The 24,199-nt window shown below is 48.6% G+C and overlaps 1 protein-coding gene across 4 annotated transcripts in view; it reads right to left on the bottom strand.

Moving 5' to 3' along the window:
* Nucleotides 1-219: 219 nt before the first annotated feature.
* MAST2 (microtubule associated serine/threonine kinase 2) overlaps nt 220-24,199 on the bottom strand; it is a 172,956-nt gene continuing 148,976 nt past the window's right edge. For all 4 annotated transcript variants that reach the window (XM_015595180.2, XM_025051926.1, XM_025051925.1 and 1 more), the window contains 22 exons: nt 23,029-23,183; nt 21,046-21,121; nt 18,353-18,562; nt 14,945-15,046; nt 12,657-12,789; nt 11,709-11,770; nt 11,391-11,476; nt 10,733-10,941; nt 9,594-9,732; nt 7,600-7,732; nt 6,682-6,847; nt 6,039-6,140; nt 5,648-5,770; nt 5,358-5,467; nt 4,861-5,015; nt 4,350-4,633; nt 4,047-4,241; nt 3,160-3,386; nt 2,882-3,004; nt 2,363-2,499; nt 2,066-2,232; nt 220-1,765 (listed from right to left, as the gene is read on the bottom strand). In XM_015595180.2, coding sequence (XP_015450666.1) covers nt 273-1,765; nt 2,066-2,232; nt 2,363-2,499; nt 2,882-3,004; nt 3,160-3,386; nt 4,047-4,241; nt 4,350-4,633; nt 4,861-5,015; nt 5,358-5,467; nt 5,648-5,770; nt 6,039-6,140; nt 6,682-6,847; nt 7,600-7,732; nt 9,594-9,732; nt 10,733-10,941; nt 11,391-11,476; nt 11,709-11,770; nt 12,657-12,789; nt 14,945-15,046; nt 18,353-18,562; nt 21,046-21,121; nt 23,029-23,183 — 4,587 coding nt within the window. In that variant the 3' untranslated portion in view covers nt 220-272. The remainder of the gene's footprint in view (nt 1,766-2,065; nt 2,233-2,362; nt 2,500-2,881; nt 3,005-3,159; nt 3,387-4,046; nt 4,242-4,349; nt 4,634-4,860; nt 5,016-5,357; nt 5,468-5,647; nt 5,771-6,038; nt 6,141-6,681; nt 6,848-7,599; nt 7,733-9,593; nt 9,733-10,732; nt 10,942-11,390; nt 11,477-11,708; nt 11,771-12,656; nt 12,790-14,944; nt 15,047-18,352; nt 18,563-21,045; nt 21,122-23,028; nt 23,184-24,199) is intronic.

Here is a 24,199-nt window from a genome sequence, read left to right as displayed (position 1 = left end):
CATTTCCACTTTTAAATTCCCACTCATCTAACCCACTACCTATCACCTTTCCTTCTTTAGGTCTGAGCTCAGATGTCATATCTCTAAGAAGCCAAGGTGGGTTAGATGCCCCTCCCCTGAAAATGGAAACTGTCTTATTTTCCACTCTGTTTTCAGCAGCAACATTGGATCTTGAGTTTACATTTGTGTTGACTGAAGGAAAGAAGCAAGAGACAAAGGTGGTTTCCAAGAGCATGTATTACACAGGTCTGAGTGCAAGAAATGGCAAATTGCTACGTTCGCTTTAAAAGCTCATTGGGGGCCGAGTCCTGGTGCTTTTGAGAGCCCCCTGGGACTTGGCCCCTCTGGAGCAGTCTGAGCCCAGGCTCCTGGGTGAGGGGGCAGCTTCTGCATGGAACGTTCTGCCTCCTGTCACCTGAGGCATCAGGCACTTTGGTGATGCCCAGGGCTGGCTCTTCTTTCTCTATTTGTGCGTATTCAGGCTCCCATAGCCAGTGTTGGTTGGGAAGCTCACAAGGTGGCTGGGCCAGCCCAGGGGCACTGGGTGGACATGACTTCCCCTCCTGCCTGGGAGACCAGTTCTCAGGGTGAGCTGGAGTCATGGTTTCCAAACCCTGGGAGCTGACCAGTCCACCTTCCATTGTTGCCTTTCTGCTCGAGGATGCCCTGTCTGGGTCCTCGGGAAGGAATTTCCAGGACCATGGGCCTGGCTCTCCAGAGGTGGAGGAAGCAGTGGGGCAACTGGTGGGGATGCATCCTGAAGAGCTGGGACAAAGTGCTGTTAGTGCCTGGGTGTGGAGGGGCTGAGCCTTTAAGCAGCCTTCAGGGGGGATGGGGTCTGTGGGTCCAGCCCTACCCAGGCTGGAAGCTGGTGACAAAGAGCGGGCAGTCCCCTCAAAGACTTGCGGGATCCCAAGCCTCTTCTGGGGGACACCAGGGCCTTCCATTCTGGGAGGTTCCAGAGTGATCCCTGTCAGTAGGCTTGGGACCACTGGGCCCTGCCTCCTGGGCAAGAAGTTATCTTCTTCCTCACCCTCTCCTGCTCCTCTGAGCAGTTGATCTTGGCCCACTTCTGAGTTAAGTACCAAGCTTGGCTCCTGTACACCCTGGCCGTTCTCGGGCCCCTCATCAGTGTCATCCTCTGAAGAGTCAACCTCACGGATGGCTTCCTGCTTTTGCAGTGACTCTCGCCGTTCAGCCCGGTCCTGTCGAAGGGTGCCTAGAGCCCGTGAAGGAGCAGGCTGCAGCACCCCCTTCCCAGACAGCACACTCCTGGTCCCAACCACCTCCAGAGGGCTGACTTCCCTGGGTGGCAGTTCCTTCTTTAGCTCAGGGTGGGGCAGGTCAAGGCTATGCTTTCGTGAAGTGGCTAGCTTCTTCTCTGAAGCAGCAAGTGCAGCTGCCAGTTTCTCGGCTGACTGTACCCTCTTAAGGAGTGGTGAGCGGGGTGGTTCTGCACTCTTGGGCCGTGAGAGTTGCCTACCTAGGGGAGGCGACAAGTGAAGCTTGGTGGGGAGGGCCTGGGTTCCATGGCCAGACAGGGGCGATGGGGAGCGCTGGGGTGAAGCAGCTGGCGGTGGAGAAGGGGTGTGGGCCAGTGGTGACAGAGGGATGCTGCCTGCTGACTTGCGCCGTGGAGAGCGGTACTGGCGTTGGAGCTTGGGTGCCAGACCGTGCAGGGAGCTGGGCCTCGTGTGCCCAGAGCTGGCTGGAGAGCTGGGCACGCTGGAGTTGGGGGAGCTGCTCTGTGACGAATTCCCTCCCACTTTGCACAAACAGAGAAAGGCAGAGTAATATTAGCTGTTAGAAGTGACTGAGGAATAAGGCAGGGATTAGCCCTGGAATGTCCCAAGAACATCAAGGTTACCCCAGCAGTGAACCAGAGCCCAGGCTACAGAAACAAAGTCACCCTCTACTCTGTTACCTCCTCCCCAAGACTGCCGGGTTTTTCAGGGGGTGGGCTGAATGAGAGTTTCAGAGTGAGACCAGTGAGAAGCAGAGAGGCCCCCAGGCACATTACTACCTCTCAGGGGCCGTCTCTGTGATCTTAAGGAGCCCTTCCTACCTGAATGCTGAGTGGGCGATCGCGGGGAAAGGCTGTGGCTGTGTGTGGGAGAGCCCGGCCCGCTCTCCCCTGATGACAAGGAGCGGTTAAGGGAAGAGAGGCTGCGGCTGGTGTGGAGAAGGGATGCCTGCTTTGTTATCTTCCGGAACAGGGAGCTCCTTTTTCTGCTGCAGAGACAAGGGTCAAAGGCTGTCTGATTGGTGTCCAGAGCACAGCATACACTGTGCCCCCTTCCCCCAACCCCAAACAGTACCATGTACTGGTTCAGGGCAGACCTTTGGGCTAAGTCTGGCTCACCTTTCTTGCCCATCCTTGGCCCGGCTCCGCTTGCTCCTTCGGGCCATCTTGGCCTTGTAGCTGCCCTTCCGAGCTGGCCCTACTTTAATGGATGTGTTCTCCAGAGGAGTAGTTGAAATAGACACCTTGTTTCCACTCTGGGGAAGAGAGCATGAGCCTAGACTAAGGCGGTGGCCATATTGTCGCCCCTGCCCCTACCCCGGGGCCTGGCTGGATCATGGCCCTATGTTTTGCTCATGCATCAACATATCTGAACCACAGTTATAAAAATGGCTCCAACTGGAGCCCACGTAGTTTGGGGTTGGGAAGGTAGAGAAGAGGCTTACTCCTCCTGTTCTCCAGTCCTACACACAGCTCAGAAGGATCCCTGGGCCATGGTCAACGAGGGTGCTGCCTTCCAGCAAGAACCCAGGCACGGTCACACCCAGGTCCTAAGTCCTGACCTTCCCATCTCCCTAAGGCCAGCCACACACCCACACAGCTGGGTAGGCCATGGCAGGCAGCATGCCCGGCACTGACCTTCAGGATCAGCTCCACCACCTCTGTGTGCACCAGCCCATGCACAGGCTCCCCATTGACGTGAGTGATGAGGTCACCCTGACGAAGTCCTGCCTCACTGGCTGGACCTCCATCCTCCACGTGCTGCCCCAAGGAGAGAAGAGTCCTCAGTCTGGAGCCTGAGCATGACCCCCGAGGGTAGTGTGGGCAGGGACGGGGCAGGGACAGGCAGGCCCTAGTAGGGAGAGGTAGCGGAGTGATGAAGCTGGGGGAAAACGGGTCTGGATGGGCAGACATACCCACACCATGTGGTGCACAGTGTAGACATCTGAGTCACCCATGTAGACACGGATGGCCCTCAAGGTGAAGCCGTACTTCTTGCCAGCTCGGTGGATGGTGATGGGGGGTCTCGAGTTGCCGAGGGCTGGCAAGAAGTCCCTGCTTGGAGAAGAGTCCCTGGATGACGGGTTGGATGACTGGGAATGTGGGGACATGGGGCTGGCCAATGGAGAGCAGGTGTGGTGTTCTGGAGAAGGAGAATCCAGGACTTAGTGAGTCAGAGGACTCCGTCATGGCCATGCTCCCAGACTGGCCTTCCATCTAGGCTGTGTATCCCACACAGCTCTAGTCAGAGACAGAGCCTGAGCCCAGGTATGTCTTCCTCACAGCCTTTGAGCAGCAAGGCCATCTCATATACCCAGACCCTCACAGACCCCAGAAGGTGATAGGGAATGGCGGCTAATATTTACAGAATGCTTATATGTATCAGGGACCATAGAAGCTCTTCATACACATTTAAACATCACAATTATCCTATGAGCTACCACTATTAATGTCCACTTTTTTTTTTTTTGATGAGGAACTGGAGACTTGGGAGGTTAAGCAACTTCCTCAAGGTCAAGAGCCATTTAGTGATGGAACCAGGATTTAAAAATAAGCTCTGCCTCAGAGCCTGCCTCAGAAGGTGTTGTCCTCCCTTCTGGGACACATACAGCCCCGGACACCAATGCACACTTTTAGAGACCTCTAGTCTCATAACTGGGGTAGCAGTGACACATAGTGTCTCAGATCCATGCTCCTTAACATACAACACACAGACACACCTGCCACTTGCAGCCCCCTGCCACAGACTCTCAGATTCCAAGGCCCTTCCTGTGAGATTTATCCTAGTTCCCCAGGGCCTTACCTGCGGGAATAAGGAGGGACAGGGCTGTGGCTGAGGCAGACTTGATCACTTTGTTGATGGGGCGAGCAGTGCGCTTTTCTATAGAGTCTCCAGAGAGTAGACGGTGGCGGGCCCTGCGCACCGCCAGGTCACTGAGGGCCTTGGCTGTGGCTCCCTCAGCTAGCTGTGGCATCCCACGGCCTCGGGTCTCCATGGCTGTGGGCCCAAGTGAGCCATGAGACCTGCAACACAGCTGAGCCTCCCCTCCCTGCCTCCCTGCGGTATCCTCCAGCTTAGGCCCTTTGGCCACCTGCCGGGCCACACCTGGACTGGAACCACTGCTCTGGCTAACAGGCTCCTCATCCAGCTTCAACTGCCGTTCCACTTGCCGTTCAGGGATAGGCCCAGACACCCCTTCTCCAGACAGGGGTGTCAGAAACCATGTGCCCTCCTGCTGCTGCTTCCTGGGGGTACTGCTAGCCTCCTCAGGACCCTCAGGGAATCGAGGTACATCCAGGAGGCCTGAGCAGCGGCGTCGCACCGTCAGTGGAGGGCTTGAGTCACTCTCGGTGTGGGATGACTCGGACACCGACAGCCGCTTCCGCAATCTGTGAGACATAAGGCCTAGGGTGAGATGGCTTGGGCGCTCTCCTCCTCCAGCTCAGCCTGCCTTAGGGGCTCACAGAACTCTTCTCCTCAGACATTCCTCTAGGAGCCATTCTTGTGAATAATCCCTCACTGACACCAGCAGTCCTCCCCACGATCTCTCGCCCATAATCTGTGACAACCGATGGATGGCTATGCTGCACCCCCTGAGTGAGCTCTGGGTGCTCACATCTCAGGGGAGCCAATCACCCAGCTCCGGTCTCGGCCTTTGAGCCCTGCCAGGCCATCTGAGCGGTCTTCCTTCTCCTCGCTCAGGCTGCGCTTGGTGGGGGGTGGTGTCCGGCGCTCATCGAGCAGCGAGAGCCTCTCCATGCTGCTGTACACCTGTGGGCACAGAAGATATGCTGGGGATAGGTTCCAAGAGACACAGGAGGGGAAAGGTATCCTTGGCACCTGAAACCAAGGAATTTGAACCAGTACTCCCCTCCTTCCCCCATACATACCAAGTAAATATTCAAGGAAGCAGCTGTTCTACTGGTCTGACCTGGCATCTCAGATGTCAGGGTCTGGAGTGGTTCTAGAAGTATCTGTCATGCAGGCCCGGTCCTTTCCTCCTCTTTTCCTAGAGGGAGCCCCATCACCTCCTCCCCTAGCCTGCCCCAGGTATGTCCCTTGACAGGTCCTCTACTCCCAGTCCTCCAGCCTGTTCTACCCAGTCTGTTATACCTTGCTGAACCTTGGAGAGCAGGAAGAAAACTGACGGATCTCAAGGCAGCCATCCTCACTCACTTCCTCTTCATCCTCCGAGTCCATGTGGTGGTATCGATCTGAGCGGGCTGGGTCAGACACAGGACAGTTCTCTTCAGAGGCCCCTGGCAGTGGCCTCCTTTTGAGCCTGTCAGACTTCAGAGAGGCCTGGAGAATTTGCTCCCAATGACAAGTTCAGGGTACACAGCTGTTTCTGGGCAAAACTGTAGGAGTCCCACTCCCCCAACCTGTTCCACTAGTGGCCTTACTGTCAAAGTAGCTGGTATCATCCTCTGACTCCAACTGAGGAATAAATTCAGCTTTCTGGCGAAGAAGGCCCGTCCAGTCCAGACCAGTAAAGAATGGGTGCTGCTTCACCTCATAGGCACTGCCTGTGCACAGGAAGGGCATGGGCAAGAGGGTGGGATGAGCTGGGAAGTCCAAGTCAGAAAGTCCAGTGAGAACCCAGACTGTATGAGGCAAGACCTGGAGGCCTCAGCTCCAGGACCTTCCACACTTTTCTGCCCAGAGAGAACAGGGCAGTTTCAGGATGCAGAAGCACTACCCACACCTGAAGCCTGAACCTCCCAGCTGCATGGACTCAGCCTCCCTCCTCCCTCGTCCAGTGGTAGTAAGAAAGGTTAGTGGGGCCTTTCCTACCTGTACCCAGTCTCTCCAGAGGGTTCTGGTGGAGCAATTTAGAAGTGAGGTCCTGGGCATCGGGCGGAAGTGCGTCATCCCCCTCAGGCCACACAATCTCATCTGATGAGTCATTGGGGGTGAGAGGGAAATGAGTGGGCTAGAGAAGGGTCTCAGAATTTGTGGGCAGAGTGAGGAGATGGAGAAAATGGTCCTTGGAAAGGATAAGGGTAAGGAGGCATAAAGGGTCCAGCCGAGAGCCCCTGAAAGCTTGCCTGGGACCCCAATTCCTTAAGTTCTATAGGTCCTGGCACCCTAAGGAAGTCTCTCACACCCTAGATCACGGCTTGTTCTTTGATCCAAGGTGGGCACTGCAAAGCAGTGACTTTCCCAGTCCTGAGGCCCTAGTTCACCCTACCTTTATACTCAAGACACATGCAAACTCACACATACACAGAACTCACTCACAGGATATGCACATATACAACACAGGTATACCCATGCACATATAGGGGAATATATGAACACAAAAAGAACCCCAGGTGACACAGAGAACACACATGAACTCAGAACAAGAATTCAAAAGCCTCGCAGATGTATGCATAAATCATATTTGTGGACCCAGACTCTGCCTCCCCAAGTAGGCCAGGGTGACAGTACCTACCACTGATCACTTGCCCAAAGAGCTCCTCCGGAGTGTCTCCAAAGAAAGGGACGCAGCCCACCAGGAACTCATACAGGATTATGCCCATGGCCCACCAGTCCACTGGCTTCCCATAGCCCTGACGCAGGATCACCTCAGGTGCAATGTACTCCGGGGTCCCGCATACCTGGGCGCAGAGAAGCCAGGCTGGCTCAGCTTCCTGAGGCAGCTCATTGGCATAACAGCAGGAGGGGTAAAAACATCTCTGAATGAAGACTCGGCTAACTGGTTAATGAGCAGGATCAACAGGAAGGGCATGGGTACCAGAGTTGGAACTGCTGGCGGGGTGGTGAGTTTATGTACTTTCTCATTACCCAAAACATCTAATGCTAGCCTGGAATCACCACTCCATGATCCCTCAACACCTCCTTTTGGCATCTGGTCCCCACTCCACAACTGGCCTTTACCCTCCAGCCTTCCAAAGAATAGAGCCTATAATCACATGACAACTAGAGTGACTTGTGAACAGTCACAACCTGAAATGTCAAAGCAGGGAACATCCAGAGGCTACTATCAGGAAGTTGGGCGATAGCTCGGTGGAAATTTAGAGCTGTGTTCCAAGAACAGACTCTAGGAGAGCCTTGCCCTTGACTTAGGCTAGAAGGTTCAGGACTGATCTCATACCAGTCTCTGAGAGTGTCTGCATTTAGGACCTTTCCTCTCCAAATCCTGAGGAGGAAGACGATTTTGGATTTTATATTTATGATTTCCACAGCCCACTCTATTTTTCAAATGCGCTACCTATCTCAATGCCTCTCTGGAACCAAAGGTGAAAAAGATAGGAGCTCCCAGTCTTAACATCTATCTAACATGGTAAGCATGTGGCCTTATTTTGAGACCTGGAATTCAACCTCCAAAGTCTCAACTATCCTTCCTTACCTGCTTGTCCAAGAACTCCCGGGCATCCTTTTCAATGTGACCCTCGTACAAGTTTGTTGTCAAACTCATGAGGCCAATTTTAGAAAGGCCAAAGTCAGTGAGCTTGATGTGCCCCATGGACGTAATCAGGAGGCTAGAAAACCAGAGAAAAGGATGGAGTTATTTCCTAATTTCCTAAGAGTGCTGATTTTAGTATATGCCAAATTTTCCCACTCAGGCTTTTATGGGGTTACTGTGGGACATAAGCAGGGTAGCTTCAGAAAGGAGACAGGCAGCTGTGAAAGAAAAAACAGCGCTGGCTTTGTGAGTACTGCATTCTGCACATCTAACCTGCCTTTCGCCCATTCCCCCAATTCATTTCTGCTTATTGCCCTCAACTGGAGGCAGGTGTCAGCCAGCTAAGGAACAGACTTTCTTCTAGGGTGATCAGCTTCATCCTAAGACTATAGCCATTCCCAGTCCCCTCTCCTGACCTGGGTGGCGCACAATACCCCCGTCTCAGGGAGAGACGAAAGGGGCACATACTCTTGTTCCATGACCACGGTTGGTCTTACAAGGAGGGTTGGTTGGGAGAAATTAGAAATAAGCTCTCACAGAGAGAGAACTCTCTCTCCTCCCTTCACATTTCATTTTGTGAGAAGGCTGCACCTTGCCACCCCTTTACTCTATGATTCCCAAATCAGTATCTCTGGCCCTGACTTCTAGAGTTCCATGCTTACTAACTGCCCAGAAGTCTTACAGGTACCACAAACTCAACTTGTCCAAAGTAACACCTCTTAACTGGTCCTTTCCTCAGTGAAAAGCAATGACTTCTATTACCTATTGAGCTCAGTGATAAGTACTTTACTGATTATTTATAAAAATATTCTGGCTCCTGAAAGATTATCATATAGAGTAACACAACAAAAGTAGGTTTTATTATCTCCATTTTAAAGAGGAGGAACATGAAGCTCAGAGAGGTCTAATTCAGACTCGAGTTCACAGAGTTAACGAGTAGTCATTTGAACTCAGGTCTGTCTAATGTCAAGGCCACTTTCCACTGCAGAGGTTCGTCACCACGCACCAGTCCCACGCTGGAAATCTGGAAGATATCTGACTCCTTCTGCTCTCTCACTTCTCTTTGCACCTCTACACCAACCTTATCGTGTCCTTTCTACTCCCCCAACACTGTCCCTCTTCTCCATCCTGACTGTTCTGGTGCATGCATTGTTTTTGGACTGGTCTACTGCAGTGGTCTCACCATCTCTTTCCAATGCCAGAGTGATCTTCCTAAACTACAACCAAAATCTGAGTGTGTCATTCTATCATACCTTTAGTTAACAGGCCCTTCAAAAGGACTCTAGGACCCTTTAAAATAAAACCCAAAATTAACGAAAGGGCCCTTGGTGATCTAATCCCTGCCTATCTAGCCTTATCTCTTATTTCTCTGAGCAACCAACAATCTCCAGCTTCAGCCACATTGTACTAAGGGTAGTTCTTGAATGGGTCATGTTCTCTCCCACCTTTGTCTTTGCAAACGCCATTCCCCAGATTTAGAAAGCTCCTCACACCTTTTTCCAGCTGCCTAATACCTCCTGAGAAGTAGCTTATACACGGATATTTGTCTCCCACACTAGACTTAAGTTCTACAGCCCAGGGACTATTTTATAGCCCATAATACTAAGCTTGGCACAGAATAGATGTCAGTATTAGAATGCTTGTTCAGCCATCTATTAGATATGCTGATTCTTTTGTTCTTGCTTGGATCCTTGAGTGGTGCTCCTCAGTGACTACATGTCACCAAAGCCTTACAATGCCCCTGCCAGACCTTGCTGGCAATGGGTTTTGCATTCGGGATGGTCAGAGGATAGAGCACTAAACCTAGATGGATACCCACATGGGCACTGTTTCCTAGCAGCCATTCTGGTATAGATTCAAACATGCTGTGTCTGCTTCCATTTATCTAGAGACCCAAGAGGGAGACCTTGGACAAGGGACCCAGATAGTGGGCATACTTGTCAGGCTTGAGGTCACGGTGCACGATGCCATAGTTGTGTAAGTATTCCAGGGCCAGCACAGTTTCCGCAAAGTACAGACGCACCATGTCCACAGGCAGGGCCCCGATGTTCTTCAGCAGAGTGGCACAGTCTCCTCCTGCAACAAGGCCACGCCACGTGAAGGAAGGATCCAGTTCTCTGCTCTAGAAGGTCTCAGGCTTACAGTCTCTAAGGCCCAAGAGGAGACAGCCTCAAGGAAGACCCTGGTGCTAGAGACAGTGATGGCTGCATGGCTGGGAGACGGAGTGTGGAAGGGAGCGGGCGGTACAGTGAATGACTGTTTAGGCCACTGTTCAAGCCAGAGATGGAAGGAACCCAGGCCTCTGTGTCTGTGAGTTGACTTGTAGGGATAAGACTAAGTTATTTTAGAATGGGAATCCTGTGGATTGTAAACACATCTGGCTGAGACTTCAGCATTGTTCAGGTGTCCTTTAGTTTTTGAGTAACATTGTAAACTCCCAGCACAAACCCACTAATTTAAAGGGGAGGTTTGTTCAGCTTCAATGTCAAGACTTAGGCAAATTATCTCTAGAAGTTATACACAGAATTCAGAAGGGGAGAGGGAAGGCCACTGGCCAAGCTGCTGCCCCTCTCCAGAATCGTGCCCCATGATGCTCTTCTGTTCCGCCCTCAGAGCATTTTGTGTGGCCTTATAGGGCGTCCCCGTCACAAGCCATCAGCCAGAGCAATGGCTTTCCTTTCTTCTGAGGGCCCAGATGCAATCTTCCCAGCATCCAACCCAGGGCTTTTGTAGCTCTGCTACTTCCTTTGTTCCTGCCTGGCACCAGCAGCAGAGGTTGTGCAGGCTTTGGGGTATAGGATTCTATAGCTGCCAGGCTAATACATCCTGTCCCAGGGTAGCTGACACGGGCTGCATCTGCTACCGCTGCAGATGCCTCTCCCTGTGAGGGGCAGGGAGCCTTGTGCCCACCATAGCCAAATAGTCTCTGAGATCCTAAGGCAGAAACCAATATCAAACAGAGACGGGGAAGCTGAGCCCTGAAACTTTACCCCTATACAGAGCTATTGCTCCCAGCTCAAGGCCAAGTCTCAGATTGTGCCTTGGCCTCCATGCCAGGCCGCCTTTCCCCCAGTACCTTCAACATACTCCATCACCATGCAGAGGTGGCGCTTGGTCTCAAAGGAGCAGAACATGCTGACCACAAAGGGGTTCTCGGCAAAAGTCAGTATGTCACGCTCCACGAAAGCCTGCTGAATCTGGTTCCGTAGGATTAGGTTCTGCTTGTTGATCTTCTTCATGGCAAAGCGCTGCCGAGTGGACTTGTGCCGCACCAGGAATACAGCCCTGGGAAACACAGCCCATCCCGTCCCCCATGGACCCTCAGCGCCTGAGCTGTGCTCTCCACCACCCAGAGCTGGGGTGGCCAAACTGCCTCCTCTTACACCTTATAAATGCACAGAACAAAGGAGCAGGGTGTGCTTATCAATGAGAAGGGTCTGGGCCCTCTGCCCAGAGAGCTCTTCAATCTCCTGATATACCTGAGGACACAGATCAACCCCTCCTCACAGCTCAGGGAGAGGAGTGCTGCGAAGAGGAGTGGGAATCACCTGGGAAAGGAACAATGCTCAGTTGTCAGAGGAAACTGAACTCTTGCCTCTCCAGGAGGCTTTGGGGAGGGAGAGGGTCCATTCTGGCATCTGATGCCCAGAGAACTGGGAATCATACAGTTCTACAAGGAAGAGCCCAGGGGCTGACTTGGCTCAGTCTGGCCACACCCTGACCCCTGCCTTTACCCATAGGCGCCATTGCTGATGAGCTTAGTGGTTTCAAAGTCTTCTTCAGAGGGTGTCTTTTTAGATGTCAGAGATGTCCCGCGGCCCTGGAAGACAAGGGAAAAAGAGGAGGAAGGCATGCTTCTCAGAGCCCATATGCTCAGGGAGGCTGTGGCCCCAGCATCAGCTCAGCTCTTAGCCCTGCTGCGCCTGCCTATTCTTCTCCAGGAGCTGAATGACTACTCAGATAGTGTATGCACCGTCCCCCCTTCAGAGGGTCTCTTCAAAGAACTCACAGGCCCAGGTGCCAGGACTGGGACAGGAGCTCAGGACCTTTACCTCGACTGAATCATCTGTCTCTGGAGTATCAGGACTGTCATAGCTGCTCAACTGGGCCATTTCTAGAAACAAAACAAGGACACAAGAGAAGTATGTGTGTGGCACTGTCAGGCACTTCTACTCATATCACAGGACAGGTGTGTGTAGGGTAGGCATTATGCTTTCTGCGTCAGACTGAGATGTAAATCTGCTCCTCTATCCTCTGTGTAGTCACAGCTTTTTGACTTTTTCATGCCAAATAATATTGCTGCTCCTATTTCCTGAAGTGTAGAGCCGTTTAAAAGGCCTGGCAAATTTTATAAAGCTTCCCTCATACTTGGGACAACTCTTGGAAAACAGGGCCCAAAGCTGAGCTCTCAGTCCCCATCCTGTTGGCCAAGACTCGGCTTTGCCAGATGGGGCTGGGAAGCAGGGGAGGCGGCAGCAGGACTGTCACAGACCAGGGAGTGGGAGCCCACGGTCCAGGCAGGGGCTCAGTGTGAAGCCCTGAAGAATGGCGATCATCTTCTGAAACTCTGGGTTGGGACCACCCCAAAGACAAAGAAGAACTTGTAAGATGGCACCAGGAGAAGGAAGCATGCAGAGGAGGTGACCATTTTTGAAAATGTGATTGTGGTCCTTTAGTTGCTGAGCTCTTTTGACCTTAGGCTCTAAATCAAATCCAGGGGGTGCAAGGCAATTCAGGGGCCCAAGGCAATCCAGGGTGAGTTCGTCAAGCAGGTGTGAACAATTCCAAAGGGGAGGTCTGTTTTATGACAGAGAATTCAGGGTTCCTCTTAAAGCCCTGAGGCCCTTGATGCTGTGCCATGTCCATGTCCAATCTAAGCCTCTTCTCCAGGGGTTTCCCTGGAGTTTCAAGGGTTTTCAAGGGTTCCAGGGGTTTCAAGTCACTCCATGTGGGTGTTGTTGGCTGTGGGGCCTCTGCAGCCACCAGGCAGCAATGCTCACCCTCCAGGGGATCCCGTGTGAGGCCCAGCTGGCTAACGATGTAGCGAGGAATGTCACATTTAATCCCTTGTCCCTCTTTGGCGTGGCCCTCAGCTGCTTCCAACAGGTGGTAGAACTCTTCAGGGTCAAACTCCTGTACCAGGGGAGAGAGGTAGTCAGTGGTGAGAGCTACAAGTTGAGACTGCTGGCCTCTGTGATTTTATAGCATACACCCAGTGCAGAATGAATGAGACTTTCCCTTCACGATGGGACGCTCCTTCCTCTGAATACCTAGAAACATCATGATTCAGGGATCATGAGAATGGGGACAAAGGTATCTTACAAGTCACCTCCAGACTGGACATCCTAGGCATAAGCTGTCTTCCCAGCAATAAGAACCAGAGCTTTTGCTTTCAAAAGAGATCAACCTATTCACCTGGTCCAAAACCTTCCACCAGCCACATGGCACTGTCAGGCGTGTTCACACACCCAGTCCATGGGAACAGTCCTGGCACACTCTAAGTTACGGTTCACAGCCCTGGTGGTGCATGCATACCTTCAGCTATTTACTGAAATCTCCTGTGTGCTAGGGGTTGGACAGCCATGTGGATCAGAGCACAGGGTGCATAATAATAAGGGTCCCATATACTGAGTGCCTACTAAGTGCCACAACTCTGGGCTAAACTCTGATAACACCTCTGTGACCTTGGCGAAATGAAAAACTGAAAGAGATGCACTGACTTGTCCATGGTCACAGAGGTAGGAAGGAACAGAAAATCGGCATTCAAACCCAGGCCTGACTGTAACCCCTATTTAACTGTGGACTTCACGTTGTTGAGGGAGGGGCCCTCTGCTTCACCACAGTCCCAGCCTCCACTGCTTTCTTCAGCTCTGGCTCATTATTTTGGAGAACTATACCACTATCTACCTGGATATAATCTAGCCAGACCCGGAAGTCCTTTTAAGTTCATATTCTTCTTCAGTCCTTGTATCAGAATGTCTACCTCATAAATCCCCCTCTTCTCTGTTCTCCTACGAATCTCCTAGTTCAGGCCAGTCCTGTCTCTCACATGAATTGCTTTAAGTTACTGCACTGGTCTCTGACTCATCCTACCCTCTCTTCCAATTCACTATCCATGTTGCAGCCAGAATAACATTTTTAAAAAGTAAATCTGATGAAATATTACTCAGAAATAGGAACCAATTGCTGATACATGCGACCACATGTATGAATCTCAAAAAAAATATGCTAAGTGAAAAAAGTCAGAACATACTATATTATATCATTTACATGAAACTGTACAAAAGGCAAACTTCTCCACAGTGAAAGAGAGGTGATAAGTGGCTGTCTGAGAGAAGACAAGGGCTGATTGCAAAGGGCATGAGGTGAAAGAAATGTTCTCTACCTCAACTGTGGCACTGATTATACAGGTTAAAACTCACTGAACTGTATACTCAAAAGGGATATGTTTTATTGTATGTAAATTATCCCTTAATAAACTTGGTTTAAAAACATAAATCTGACTGTCACATTCTTATCTAAACTTTCTGATGACTTCAAGTGGCCTTAAGGATAAATGCAAACACATGAGCAGAGAACCCAACATTCTCCATGATCTTGTCATGGTCGACCTTCCAGGTTAATCCCTCACCAATTCTTCAAACATACTTTGCTTCATCGACTGCCCTTTCCCATGCCCCTTACCTGGCAAACTCATAACCACCTTTCAAGTTGCTGAATAAGCTTCATGCCCCGTAGGGAGCGCTTCCTTCACCATGTTCTTGCTGTACCTTGTGCTTACCTCTGTGGCTATACCATAATTATTATTTATATGTCTCTAGGCCTTCTACCTAAGGCACTTTAAGACTAACTCTAACTCCATTACAGAGGAAGCAGCTTAGGACATGGGAACTCTGCTGTATTTATGCCTATATCTCTAGTGTTTAGCATGAAGGTACTCAATAAAGCATCAATGAATGATTAAATGAAGGACTCAAATCGTGCAAACAAAACCAGCCGTGTTCCTCACCCTTGAGGGCCCCACTGACCCAGGGCCTGCTCAGTGTGGGGGTACACCAGATTAATACCTCCCCGTGCCAGATCCCTCAGGCCCATCCAGTTTTTCTCAAAGGAACTAGTTTGGTCCCTCGATGCTTGCATATCATGTTTAAATTAAGGACTTCAGCAGTAGAAAATGCAATGGGTACCACCGGTTTTGCTGTTAGCAGAATACTTCCTCTATAGCCCCCACTTCCACCTCTCCAAACCCTCCCCGCTCCACCCCTGCAACTTCCCAGAGTCCACTCACCAGGCATTCCAGGAGACGAGCTGGACGGGCAATGACAATCATCAGCTTTTTCACCAGCTGCATCACGAAAGCCACTTCTGAACTCTCTGAGCGCTCGTGAGCCTGTAAAGAAGACAAAGGTTGCTTAAATAATCCACAGGCCCATCATGGCTGAGCTAAGCAGGACTGGGCTGGACAGAGCTACTACAATCTGGTCGTACAGAGAGCTCCGCTGAGAGAACTTAGAAAAGGCCAGTGGTCAGTGAGAGGGAGTAGGCCGCTCATTAAGAAACATGAGAGCTTTAGAACACTACATGACATCACAGAATGTCACACAGACACGCCATTTTACCTGCTCCTCCATCCAACAAGTTTTACTTACCCTCCAGACCCTAGCTTAAGGGGCAACTCTCAAGGGAGCCTTCACTGATGTTCACTTTTCACCCCAGACAGACTGTTAGGGATAGAAAGACCTTCAAGCAGGAGAGTAATGTGACCAGAGAAGTGTTTTAGAAAGGCCACTCTGGTTGGAGTGTGGATGGTGCACTGAAGAGGTCAAGCTTAAAAGCAGAAAAACCCATCAACAGGCTATTGCAATAAAGCAGACAAAACAGGCATAAATTCAGGCAGTAAGAATGGAGAGAAACAGACAGACTGGGGCCATTTCATCTACCATTTCAGAGGCAGATGACTGAGTAGGCCTGAGGGTGAAAGAAGCAGGAACAGAAGGTAACTGCAACTATTATTTTAGGAAAATTTCAGTGAACCTATAAATGAAATAGGAAATATAAGAAGATAAGCAGTTTAGGTGAGGATAGGAGAAAACATATTACATTTGGTTTTAGAGAAAAAGCAGGTAGGTGGAAAAGATAAGTTCTGTTTTGGACTTGCAGAGTCTGCAGTACCTATACCAGGTACTTTCTTGGGTATTTGCTCGGCCCAGGAGCCTTTTTCTTTTTCATGGAAACTCTCTGACTTCCAAGAGCCACGTGTGCATTGTGTGGTTGCACCTTCCCTCCCACCTCTGGTCAATGTGGATTACCGTCCTAGGAATTTAAAAATGGATGAAAAGACAACTGTTACTATCAGTGTGGCAGAACAGTATAATTTACTCTCGGGTGAAAAGGGATGGTCCTTTATCTACCATATCTATCAAAGAGCTAGAGAAAGAGAAGCACAGAGAAAAACAGAGATAAGAGGAGGCTGAATGCTTCCTGGGCTTTCACAGGTTCTGGTTTCTAGTTCCAGTCTCTTCCTAAGGCCTGGCAGCATTTCTGTCTTCAATTCTTTAAGACCCACTCCTTTTATCATTAGTTTCCCTTTCTTGATTAAACTACTCTGAGTTACCTTCCTATTACTTGCCATTGAAAAATACCAACCAATCTGGGAAGTCAAAGTGGAGGAGTCCATCCAATAAGCAGCTGGGAGCACTGGTCTGGAGTGCAGGAGAAGAGGGAGAGAAGCGGCCACAGATGGGAGTCCTAGGCAAATGGATGACAACTGAAGACACGGAATAGGGAAGTGTGAAGAAAGAAGAAAGAGGAGAACGGACGCTCAGGATGGTGCCCTGTAGAGCACCAGCATCTAAGAGATGGGCAGAGAAGGAACTTGTGAAGGGGCAGCAAGACTGGAGACTGTAACTTAATCTGTAATTCCTGGAATGTATCAATTTCCTTTATACTTCTGAGAGTTGTTTATACCATTTCCTAGGTCTGGTGAACTCCTTACTTAATCATCAAGACTTAACTTTTCCTGAACTCTCCATGCAGCATCACTATATCCTCCTCTATGTTCAGAACTGACCTCTAGGCTGCTCGTCAATCAGACTTACAATAATAAATACAACTGAGATAATTCACATGAAGCACTCAGTATAGTGGCTGGTACACAGTACACTTTAATAAATGAAGCTGTTATTTTTACTGTAAGTACGTGTTAATGGGTCTGTAACTCCAGTCGCCAGCGGAGTCCTTAAGCTAGAACCAGCACTGAACTTTTTTTTTGCATTCTCAGAGCTCAGAAAATAAGGGAACCAATGAATGCACTGGCTCCATATTCAGTGCTCTTCCTACTGCACCAAGCTGACCCCCAGGGGCAATGAGTCTGGGAAAATGCCTGAAGGTTTGGGCAGGACTTTAGCATTTCAGAACAATCTTAGATGTACAAGCAACCTTGGAAGTCACTCTACATTGATCCTTTACTTGATGCTGCAATCCCTGATTCCTATCCACTGTTGGAAAACAGTTCAAAAGTTATTCTTGAATAGAAACAAATAGCTGCCAGTGATTTTCATGAGACTTTATACAATATTTATTCATATTTGTATAATGTTTGAATTTAAGTATGCTTTTGAAATCAGAAACAAAAAAAGATTTTTGTAGAAGGAAGTACTTTTTCATCTATTAAAAGCTTTCTCACTGTAACTCTTGCCCACTGGACTAGTATGCCTTTTAGGGGACAGAGAACAATCTTCTACCTGTTATACATGAGAAATCTAATATTTGACTGCAATAATCATGATCATCTTTAGTTATCCTTTCTCTAGATTCCCTGCTCCTGGTTTCTAGAGTAACACACTAAAGTCCTATTTGGTCTTTAGCCCTAGGTTCTCAGCTCAGTTGGTATTATGGCAGAGCAAGGCCAAGGTCTGAAGGTAGCAGTGGTCTGGGCTGGGAAATACTCTAGTGACGTGAAGAGCCCTGAGGACACAGGCACATCTCTTCTCCCTTCAGTTGTACTAATGGTGTAATAGGGGGCAACTGTGATCTGAGTGGGAAGGCATCCACCCACGTTACTGGAGAGGTCAGTAGGAAAATGAGCACCAGAGCATGGGGTGGTAGTTAAGAACTCAGTGTCTGCTCTGGTCTTGACCATCTCTGGATCACTTTACTTTTAGCCTCTCATAGACTTTTCACACTGGGGAGGATCAGGTCTCTAAACACATAGGTCCCTAGTAGAGAACTTCCCACTATGCAAATAGAATGTTAATAAATAAACCCATAGTGCAAGCCTTGGTCCTGCTTTCCCTTGGCTGAGGAGAAACAGGCTGAAAGCTTTGCTTATATCAGTTATTTCTACCACAAGAGAGCCCGCCATAGCCACGGGGGACACTCTTTGGCTTTGGGTTACAAATTTCCTAGTCAAATACTACCAATGTTGGTGCCTTGGGCAGATTATTGGAATTAGAAGATGGAAGGACACACAGAACTGAGTTCTTCTGATACCAAAACGGCTTCCTTAGTAATGCAAGGGACAGAGGAGGAACCTAAGTCTATCATCACCACACCTGGGGGTGGCCCTGCACACTAGCAAGGAGGTGGCGAGAAGGCCGAGAAGACTGGGAGCACCATTAATGCCTTAATCTTAGGTTGGGACTGCTAATCCACTACTGCGTGGAGGATTCACCAGAGTTCCAGCTCAGACACTCACATCTTGCAGAAGTTTCTCTAAATTCTCTTGAAGTTCGTAGAAGTACTGTGATGTAATGAGGCCACTCCGAGATTTATCCAGGCAGTCTCGGGCCATCTCAATCACCTGATGATGAATAAAGCTCAAGGCTCCATCTGCCAAAGGCAACACACTGTCTGGAGTGTTGGAGGAAATGAACTCTGCGAGGCGCTCTTCCATTTGTGCAGTGGCCTGGGAATAAAAACAGAAAAGTGAAATTTCCCTTCTAGTTCCAGATTAGCTGGAGCTAAACCTGAAGGGTCTGGCAATAGCCTAAGGATGGGCTCTGTGATCCTGGTTTGCTGATGTTGCATTTGGGGAAGCTGATGACTGAAAATGTGGAAAGATCATCTACAAGTCAAGTCAAAGCATAATCAAGGCTCTCTTTCACCTGGCCTTGTGTATCTCCCTACACTCCTTTAAAGGCATGCTCTTTTGCTCTAAGGACATTGAAGTATTTGTTCTCCTCCTTCATTATGCTGTTTCATGCCTTGGTCTGTTTATGCTGTTTCCTGTGTGTAGCATTTTCACCTTGCCAAGCCTGCCTGGCAAACTTCTATTATTCCTTGTAATCTCATTTCAAACATCTCTCCTCTGGGAAGTCTTTGATTCCCTCAGGCAAACTAGGGTTTCCTTTCCTCTGTTCTTCCTCTGGACCTCTCAACTGTGCAAACTTCGTGTATGGACATGATGGTTTCTAACCTTCCTCTGTACTGGGAACTTCAAGTCAGGGAGAGTTTGATTTATCACTTGACCTTAGGACCCAACAGAGCTAAGCAGATGCTCAGAGTGTGTTTATTAAAGGTGAACCTGCCTGGTCACAGACCTGGATCCTCAGCAGAACAGAATAGGGATCTGGCTCAGAAGCCTCTTGGGGACCTTACTGCACACTCATGTCAAAATGACAAATAGATATCAGTTAACAAGTTCTAAGCTGCCTATCTAGAAGTTGGCCTTTTATCCTTTGCCACTGGGTGGCGATTTCTGATTTCCAGTGTGTGTGTGGGTATGGGTGTGTGTAAACATATATATATGCACATACATAAACATGTTACACACACATATACATATATATGAGGGTGCGTGTGTGTGTGTGGAGAGAAAGACAGGAATGGGAGAGGGGAGAAGAAATGGAAGAGAAGGAATTTTAATACATTTTCTTTAACAAAATTCATCTTACACAAATGACTTGGAGACATGCACATAAAACAAACAAAAAAAAGGAATGCTGGAATGACAATACAACACCAAATATATAAGGAGAAAGGAAACACGTGAGATGCATTTCTAAACACTACACATTCCCAAACTTCTTTATAAAGGATCAAGCATAACAAAGTGATTTCTCAGCTGTAGTTCTGCCCCTCTTCCTCGCTCTTATTCTCCAAGGTTAAATAACATAGACCACAGGGCACAGGGCAGCAGAGAAATAATAGCTAACACTTACTGAGTGCTTACTATGTCCCGGGCAGCTTAGAAAAGCTTAATGTTCATTAATCTTCACCAATTCCGTATGAGATATGTTTATTATTCCAAATTACAGGTGAGAGAAATAAAGCTCAGAGAAGTTAAATACTCTGTCCATAAAGGGTCATATAGTTAGTAAATGGCAGAAGCAAATTTGAACCCAGTGTGGTTCCAGAATCTGTGCTCTTCTTTATTGCCGTGCTTCACTGTGCATGTCAAGAGGGAAAGCACAAGGGCTTCACACCATTTCTCTAGGCCACTGATGTGTGTCCAGGAGACTGAACCTGACTCTAGAAAAAGGATACTCTCTAGAGGAACAGGGAACCACACTGCAGACCCTAAATAAAGATGAATAGGTAGACCCAGGGAGGTCTAAACAGAGGGCGAAAAAAGAGGCTGAGGACTCCATGCTACCTGTTGTCATGGAAAGGGAGCCTACATCAGTCCCCTGGTTCTCTCTCACGCAGAGCTGGCTGTGTTCTGCAGGAATGGGGCCCATCATCAGAAGGCCAGGTCAGAGTGTACAGGCACGTGGTGTTCAAAAAGAAATGCAATGGGAAGCAAGGTCCTAGTTCCACACACAAGGTTTAAGGCCAAACTGCAGAGTTGTGAAGACTATTTCTCTCTATTTTCCTTCCTCAGCATTTTCTTGCTTAAAAACACAAATTCAAATGTGAGCAAGCAACTCTGAGATCTCTGTCTCCCACCTTACTGTTCCCTCTAGCAACTTCCTGCCAGTCCAGCATCCTGCTGTCTGCGCACTCTCTGGTGCCTGGGAAGGAGGCCCTGCTTAAGAAACCCACATCGAACGAAGGTGCTCTCGGAATGCAAAGCCTATTCCAGGGAGACCCTGACTCATGGATCCCAATGTGTATGGTGAGAAATAAGATCTGCAGTTCTTTCCTTTCCTAATATACGGTGGGCTTCCTTTTTGACATTTCCCTCCAGATACCTTTCCCTCCAGGGAGTGGAGAAGTAGAGGCTCTGCAATTATGACGCCCAAACTCACAGTCCTCTGCTGCCTTCCTCTGCCCCAGCAGTGGAAGCCCCTGTGCTTGTACCCTCTTGCCCCTCCTGGTACGTCTCTGCTCTTCTCGAATGCCTCTGGAGAAAGCACTCCATCCCCTCGTCCCAGCCTTTCCAGAGGGGCTGGCTGCAGGTAGCCATCCTCGGGGGCATATACAGTCTCATGTAAAATGGATCCTTACCTTGGGGAATCTTTCTTTGTATACATGATTCATCATTATTATTTCACTGTCATAGGAAACTGGGGACCGTCCAGGACTAAATAAGAAAGAAACAAAGTGTTACTTTAGTACCACGGAACTATCGAGGAGAAAGATGGCCACCTCAAGTGCTCCTGCTCCCCTGCTGTCCGAAGTACCCACACATTCCCACTTTAGAAAGTGCTGAGTTCCTCATTCCTAGAGCTGCCAGCACACCTTGTTCAGCTCAAAATGGTACCACCTAGAGTTGAGCTACTTTCCTATAAGAAGCTTGGCTTTTACAAGACCTCTCTAAGGGTCTGAAAAGGCTTGAAAAGAAGACCACTCCTGAGCCCACTAGTAGCTTCTTAGGATGGTCCTCCCCAGAACAGGGCTCTTTGCCCAGTCGGATCGGGAATACCCCAGTATGTTCTAGGAATCAAACAGAATCACCACCACTAAAAACAACCAGAAGGAGGCAGTGTGTACCTATATCTTTTCCCAAATAAGCTGCAGCTAATAGAACTAACTTGGGCTCTGATTTGGGAGACGAATAAGGCTGATCCAGTCTGTAGTGAATTATAGGCCTGGGGAAGAAGAGCCTGGAGTGAGTTATAGGCCTGGGTCATCTAAATCTTCCCCTTTGGCCCATGTGTGGTTATATCCCCTTAAAGTTTTCAAAGTTTGAGCCACACGACTGAATGGATATTCAGGTCTTGCCCAGTTTGGTGCCCCTGGCACGTGATCCCATGATCCCAGCTGACCTAGGTTCAGAACTGTTCCTTTCTGCCTTTCCATGGAGTGGGCCGTGGTCTGCCTGTTGCATCAATGTACATTACCAAGCATTTTAAGAGTAATATAATATAGCAGGGATTTCCTGAGGTACTGTAGTCTTCTCAATCTCAGATGGCCTAAAAGGTACATTTTACTCTGTGTAGATTGTGGAGCACCAAGATCAAGGTGTTCCTCTGTGTATGGCAAAGAAAGACATTGGGATCCACACTACACATTCACTCATTTGTATTTTTGATCATTTGTACTGCAGTCCCAGTCATCTTTATCATTCCCTGAACTTGAACCAGTCTGTGGCCTGGCTCAGCTCACCCTCTAACACTCACAGTCAACATTACCTGAGGGGATTTTTCCTGGGAGGCACTGTTCCTTTGGGCCTCCATCTGAACATGTTAGCCAATTATTTCTCAGGGACTTTGGGAAGCTGAGCTTAGTCATTAAAGCCATGCTCATTTTAATCTACACTCTATTCCTTAACCTGGAATTCTGGTATAGATTTACTGGCTAATACCAAAGAGAAGAGCCAACTAATCTAAGGAATTCACAGATAAATCAGCTGTTAAGGTTTGTTTGGTTCGATGAGCCCAGGTCTGTCAGGGAAATGAGACAGATTCAGATGGGCATTTAATTCTGAAATGGGCTTCTTCCCCAAGTCAGCCACAAGTGTCTTCAGCAGCAACTTTTTTAGATGGCTTAGTTCATATCCCCTGGGCCTCTGTGATCTGCATCCAGGTAAACTATCAGAATAAACACTATTACTCTCCTTTTACTGAATGGGCTCTAAAGTACATTTGTACTGCTAACTACTTTCAAAGAAAAAGAGAGAGAGACTACTCAACAGCATCATCAGGTATCTCTTGGGGTGGTGAGTTGAGCTGTATCCAAAGTGAAAAAGGGCTTGAGCTTCACTACACTTGTCTCTTTTGAGCTATGGGCAATATGCTATACCAGGGGTTGGCAAATATGGCCTGAGACCAAATCTGGCTGTTTTTGTAAATAATGTTTACATAATGTCTGTGGATGTTTTCCCACAGCAACAGCAGAGTTAAGTAGTTGCTACAGAGATTGTATGGCCTACAAAACCTAAATTATTTATTATCTTGACCTTTATAGAATAAGTCTGCTGGCTCCTATGCTGTGCAAACAAGCTGAGCGTCACAGGTCCTGGGGCCGTGGGCAGAGAGTATCCCTCACCTGAGACTGCGGGAACGGGGTCGCATGGCTGGAGATTGCTCTTCCTCCTCATCTGGTACGCTCTCCGTGCTGAAATGCTTTGTCAAAAAGTGCAGCTCATCAGCTGTAGGCTGGAAGGGCAATTGGTGTAGCTTTTCCTGCGAGGAACATGATGACTAGAGGGAAAAACAAAAAATAGCATTAAAGACATGTCTAAGGACAGTCCAGGATCAGAAAAGGAACTGAAAAGGGTCAGTTCCCAGTCATTGTACACCCAAAGTCAACCCAGAGCAGAAATTCTTTCCATTGTTCCCTTTAGCCTGCACTGTGCATGATCCCATCCACATCTACCCCTTCAGGGTCCTCAGTCCTAAGGAAGCCAAGGCACTAGGGTTCTCCACAAGTTTTGCAGGGAGTTGGACCCAGAGGGTCATGAGATGTGAGAGCTCCGTAACTACCTAGGGAGCCTCTGCAAAAGCAGATTCTTCTGCATTGAAACTTAGCCCTCAATAAAGCTTTTGGCTAGTTGGAATGGCAAGTAATTAATAAATCACGCTTCCTGTAGGGAAGAAAATTACTTTTAGATCTGGAACTGAAAGATTAGACTTGACCTGAAAACAATTAAGAATTCTAAACATGGCCCAGTGACTGAGATTCCAGACAAGAGCTCCCTGCTAATCACAATGGAACTCGTGAGGGAGTGAGCTGTGCTACTCTAGTCATCCTGCAGATGTAGCCATTGCCAAGGCACCCCTACAGCTCCAGGATCAGTGAATTTCCCTTTTACTCAGAGAGAAGGCAAGTCTAACACTATTGGCTCAATTTCTGTTCACCGACTGATTGAGAATCTGGGGTTTAAATGTTTAAATCCATTTAGAGTCAAAGCTGCAGCATCACACTGAGAGAACTCTGTTGCCAAGTTAAGCCTCCAGACAAAGTGAGAAATCAGATTTTTATTTTTTGCTAACAGTGCACACTTCTCTCCTAGAATGCTATAATATGTGAAGTTATAAACAGCTAGTGAGAGGTCTCCACAGGGCTCTGTCTTGGCCACATTTTTATAAATGAATAGGACAGAAATTGCAAAAAGTATCCTCACCCAACTGTAGCTGACATGAAGCAAAATTGGTATTTTAAGTATCCCAATAAAATAAGCTGGAGCAATGGGTTGAGCCCATTAAAATTTATTTTA

Source organism: Pteropus alecto, unplaced genomic scaffold (genome assembly GCF_000325575.1).
Source record: "Pteropus alecto unplaced genomic scaffold, ASM32557v1 scaffold25, whole genome shotgun sequence".
Taxonomy (NCBI): domain Eukaryota; kingdom Metazoa; phylum Chordata; class Mammalia; order Chiroptera; family Pteropodidae; genus Pteropus; species Pteropus alecto.
This window is presented reverse-complemented; position numbering and strand designations above follow the sequence as displayed.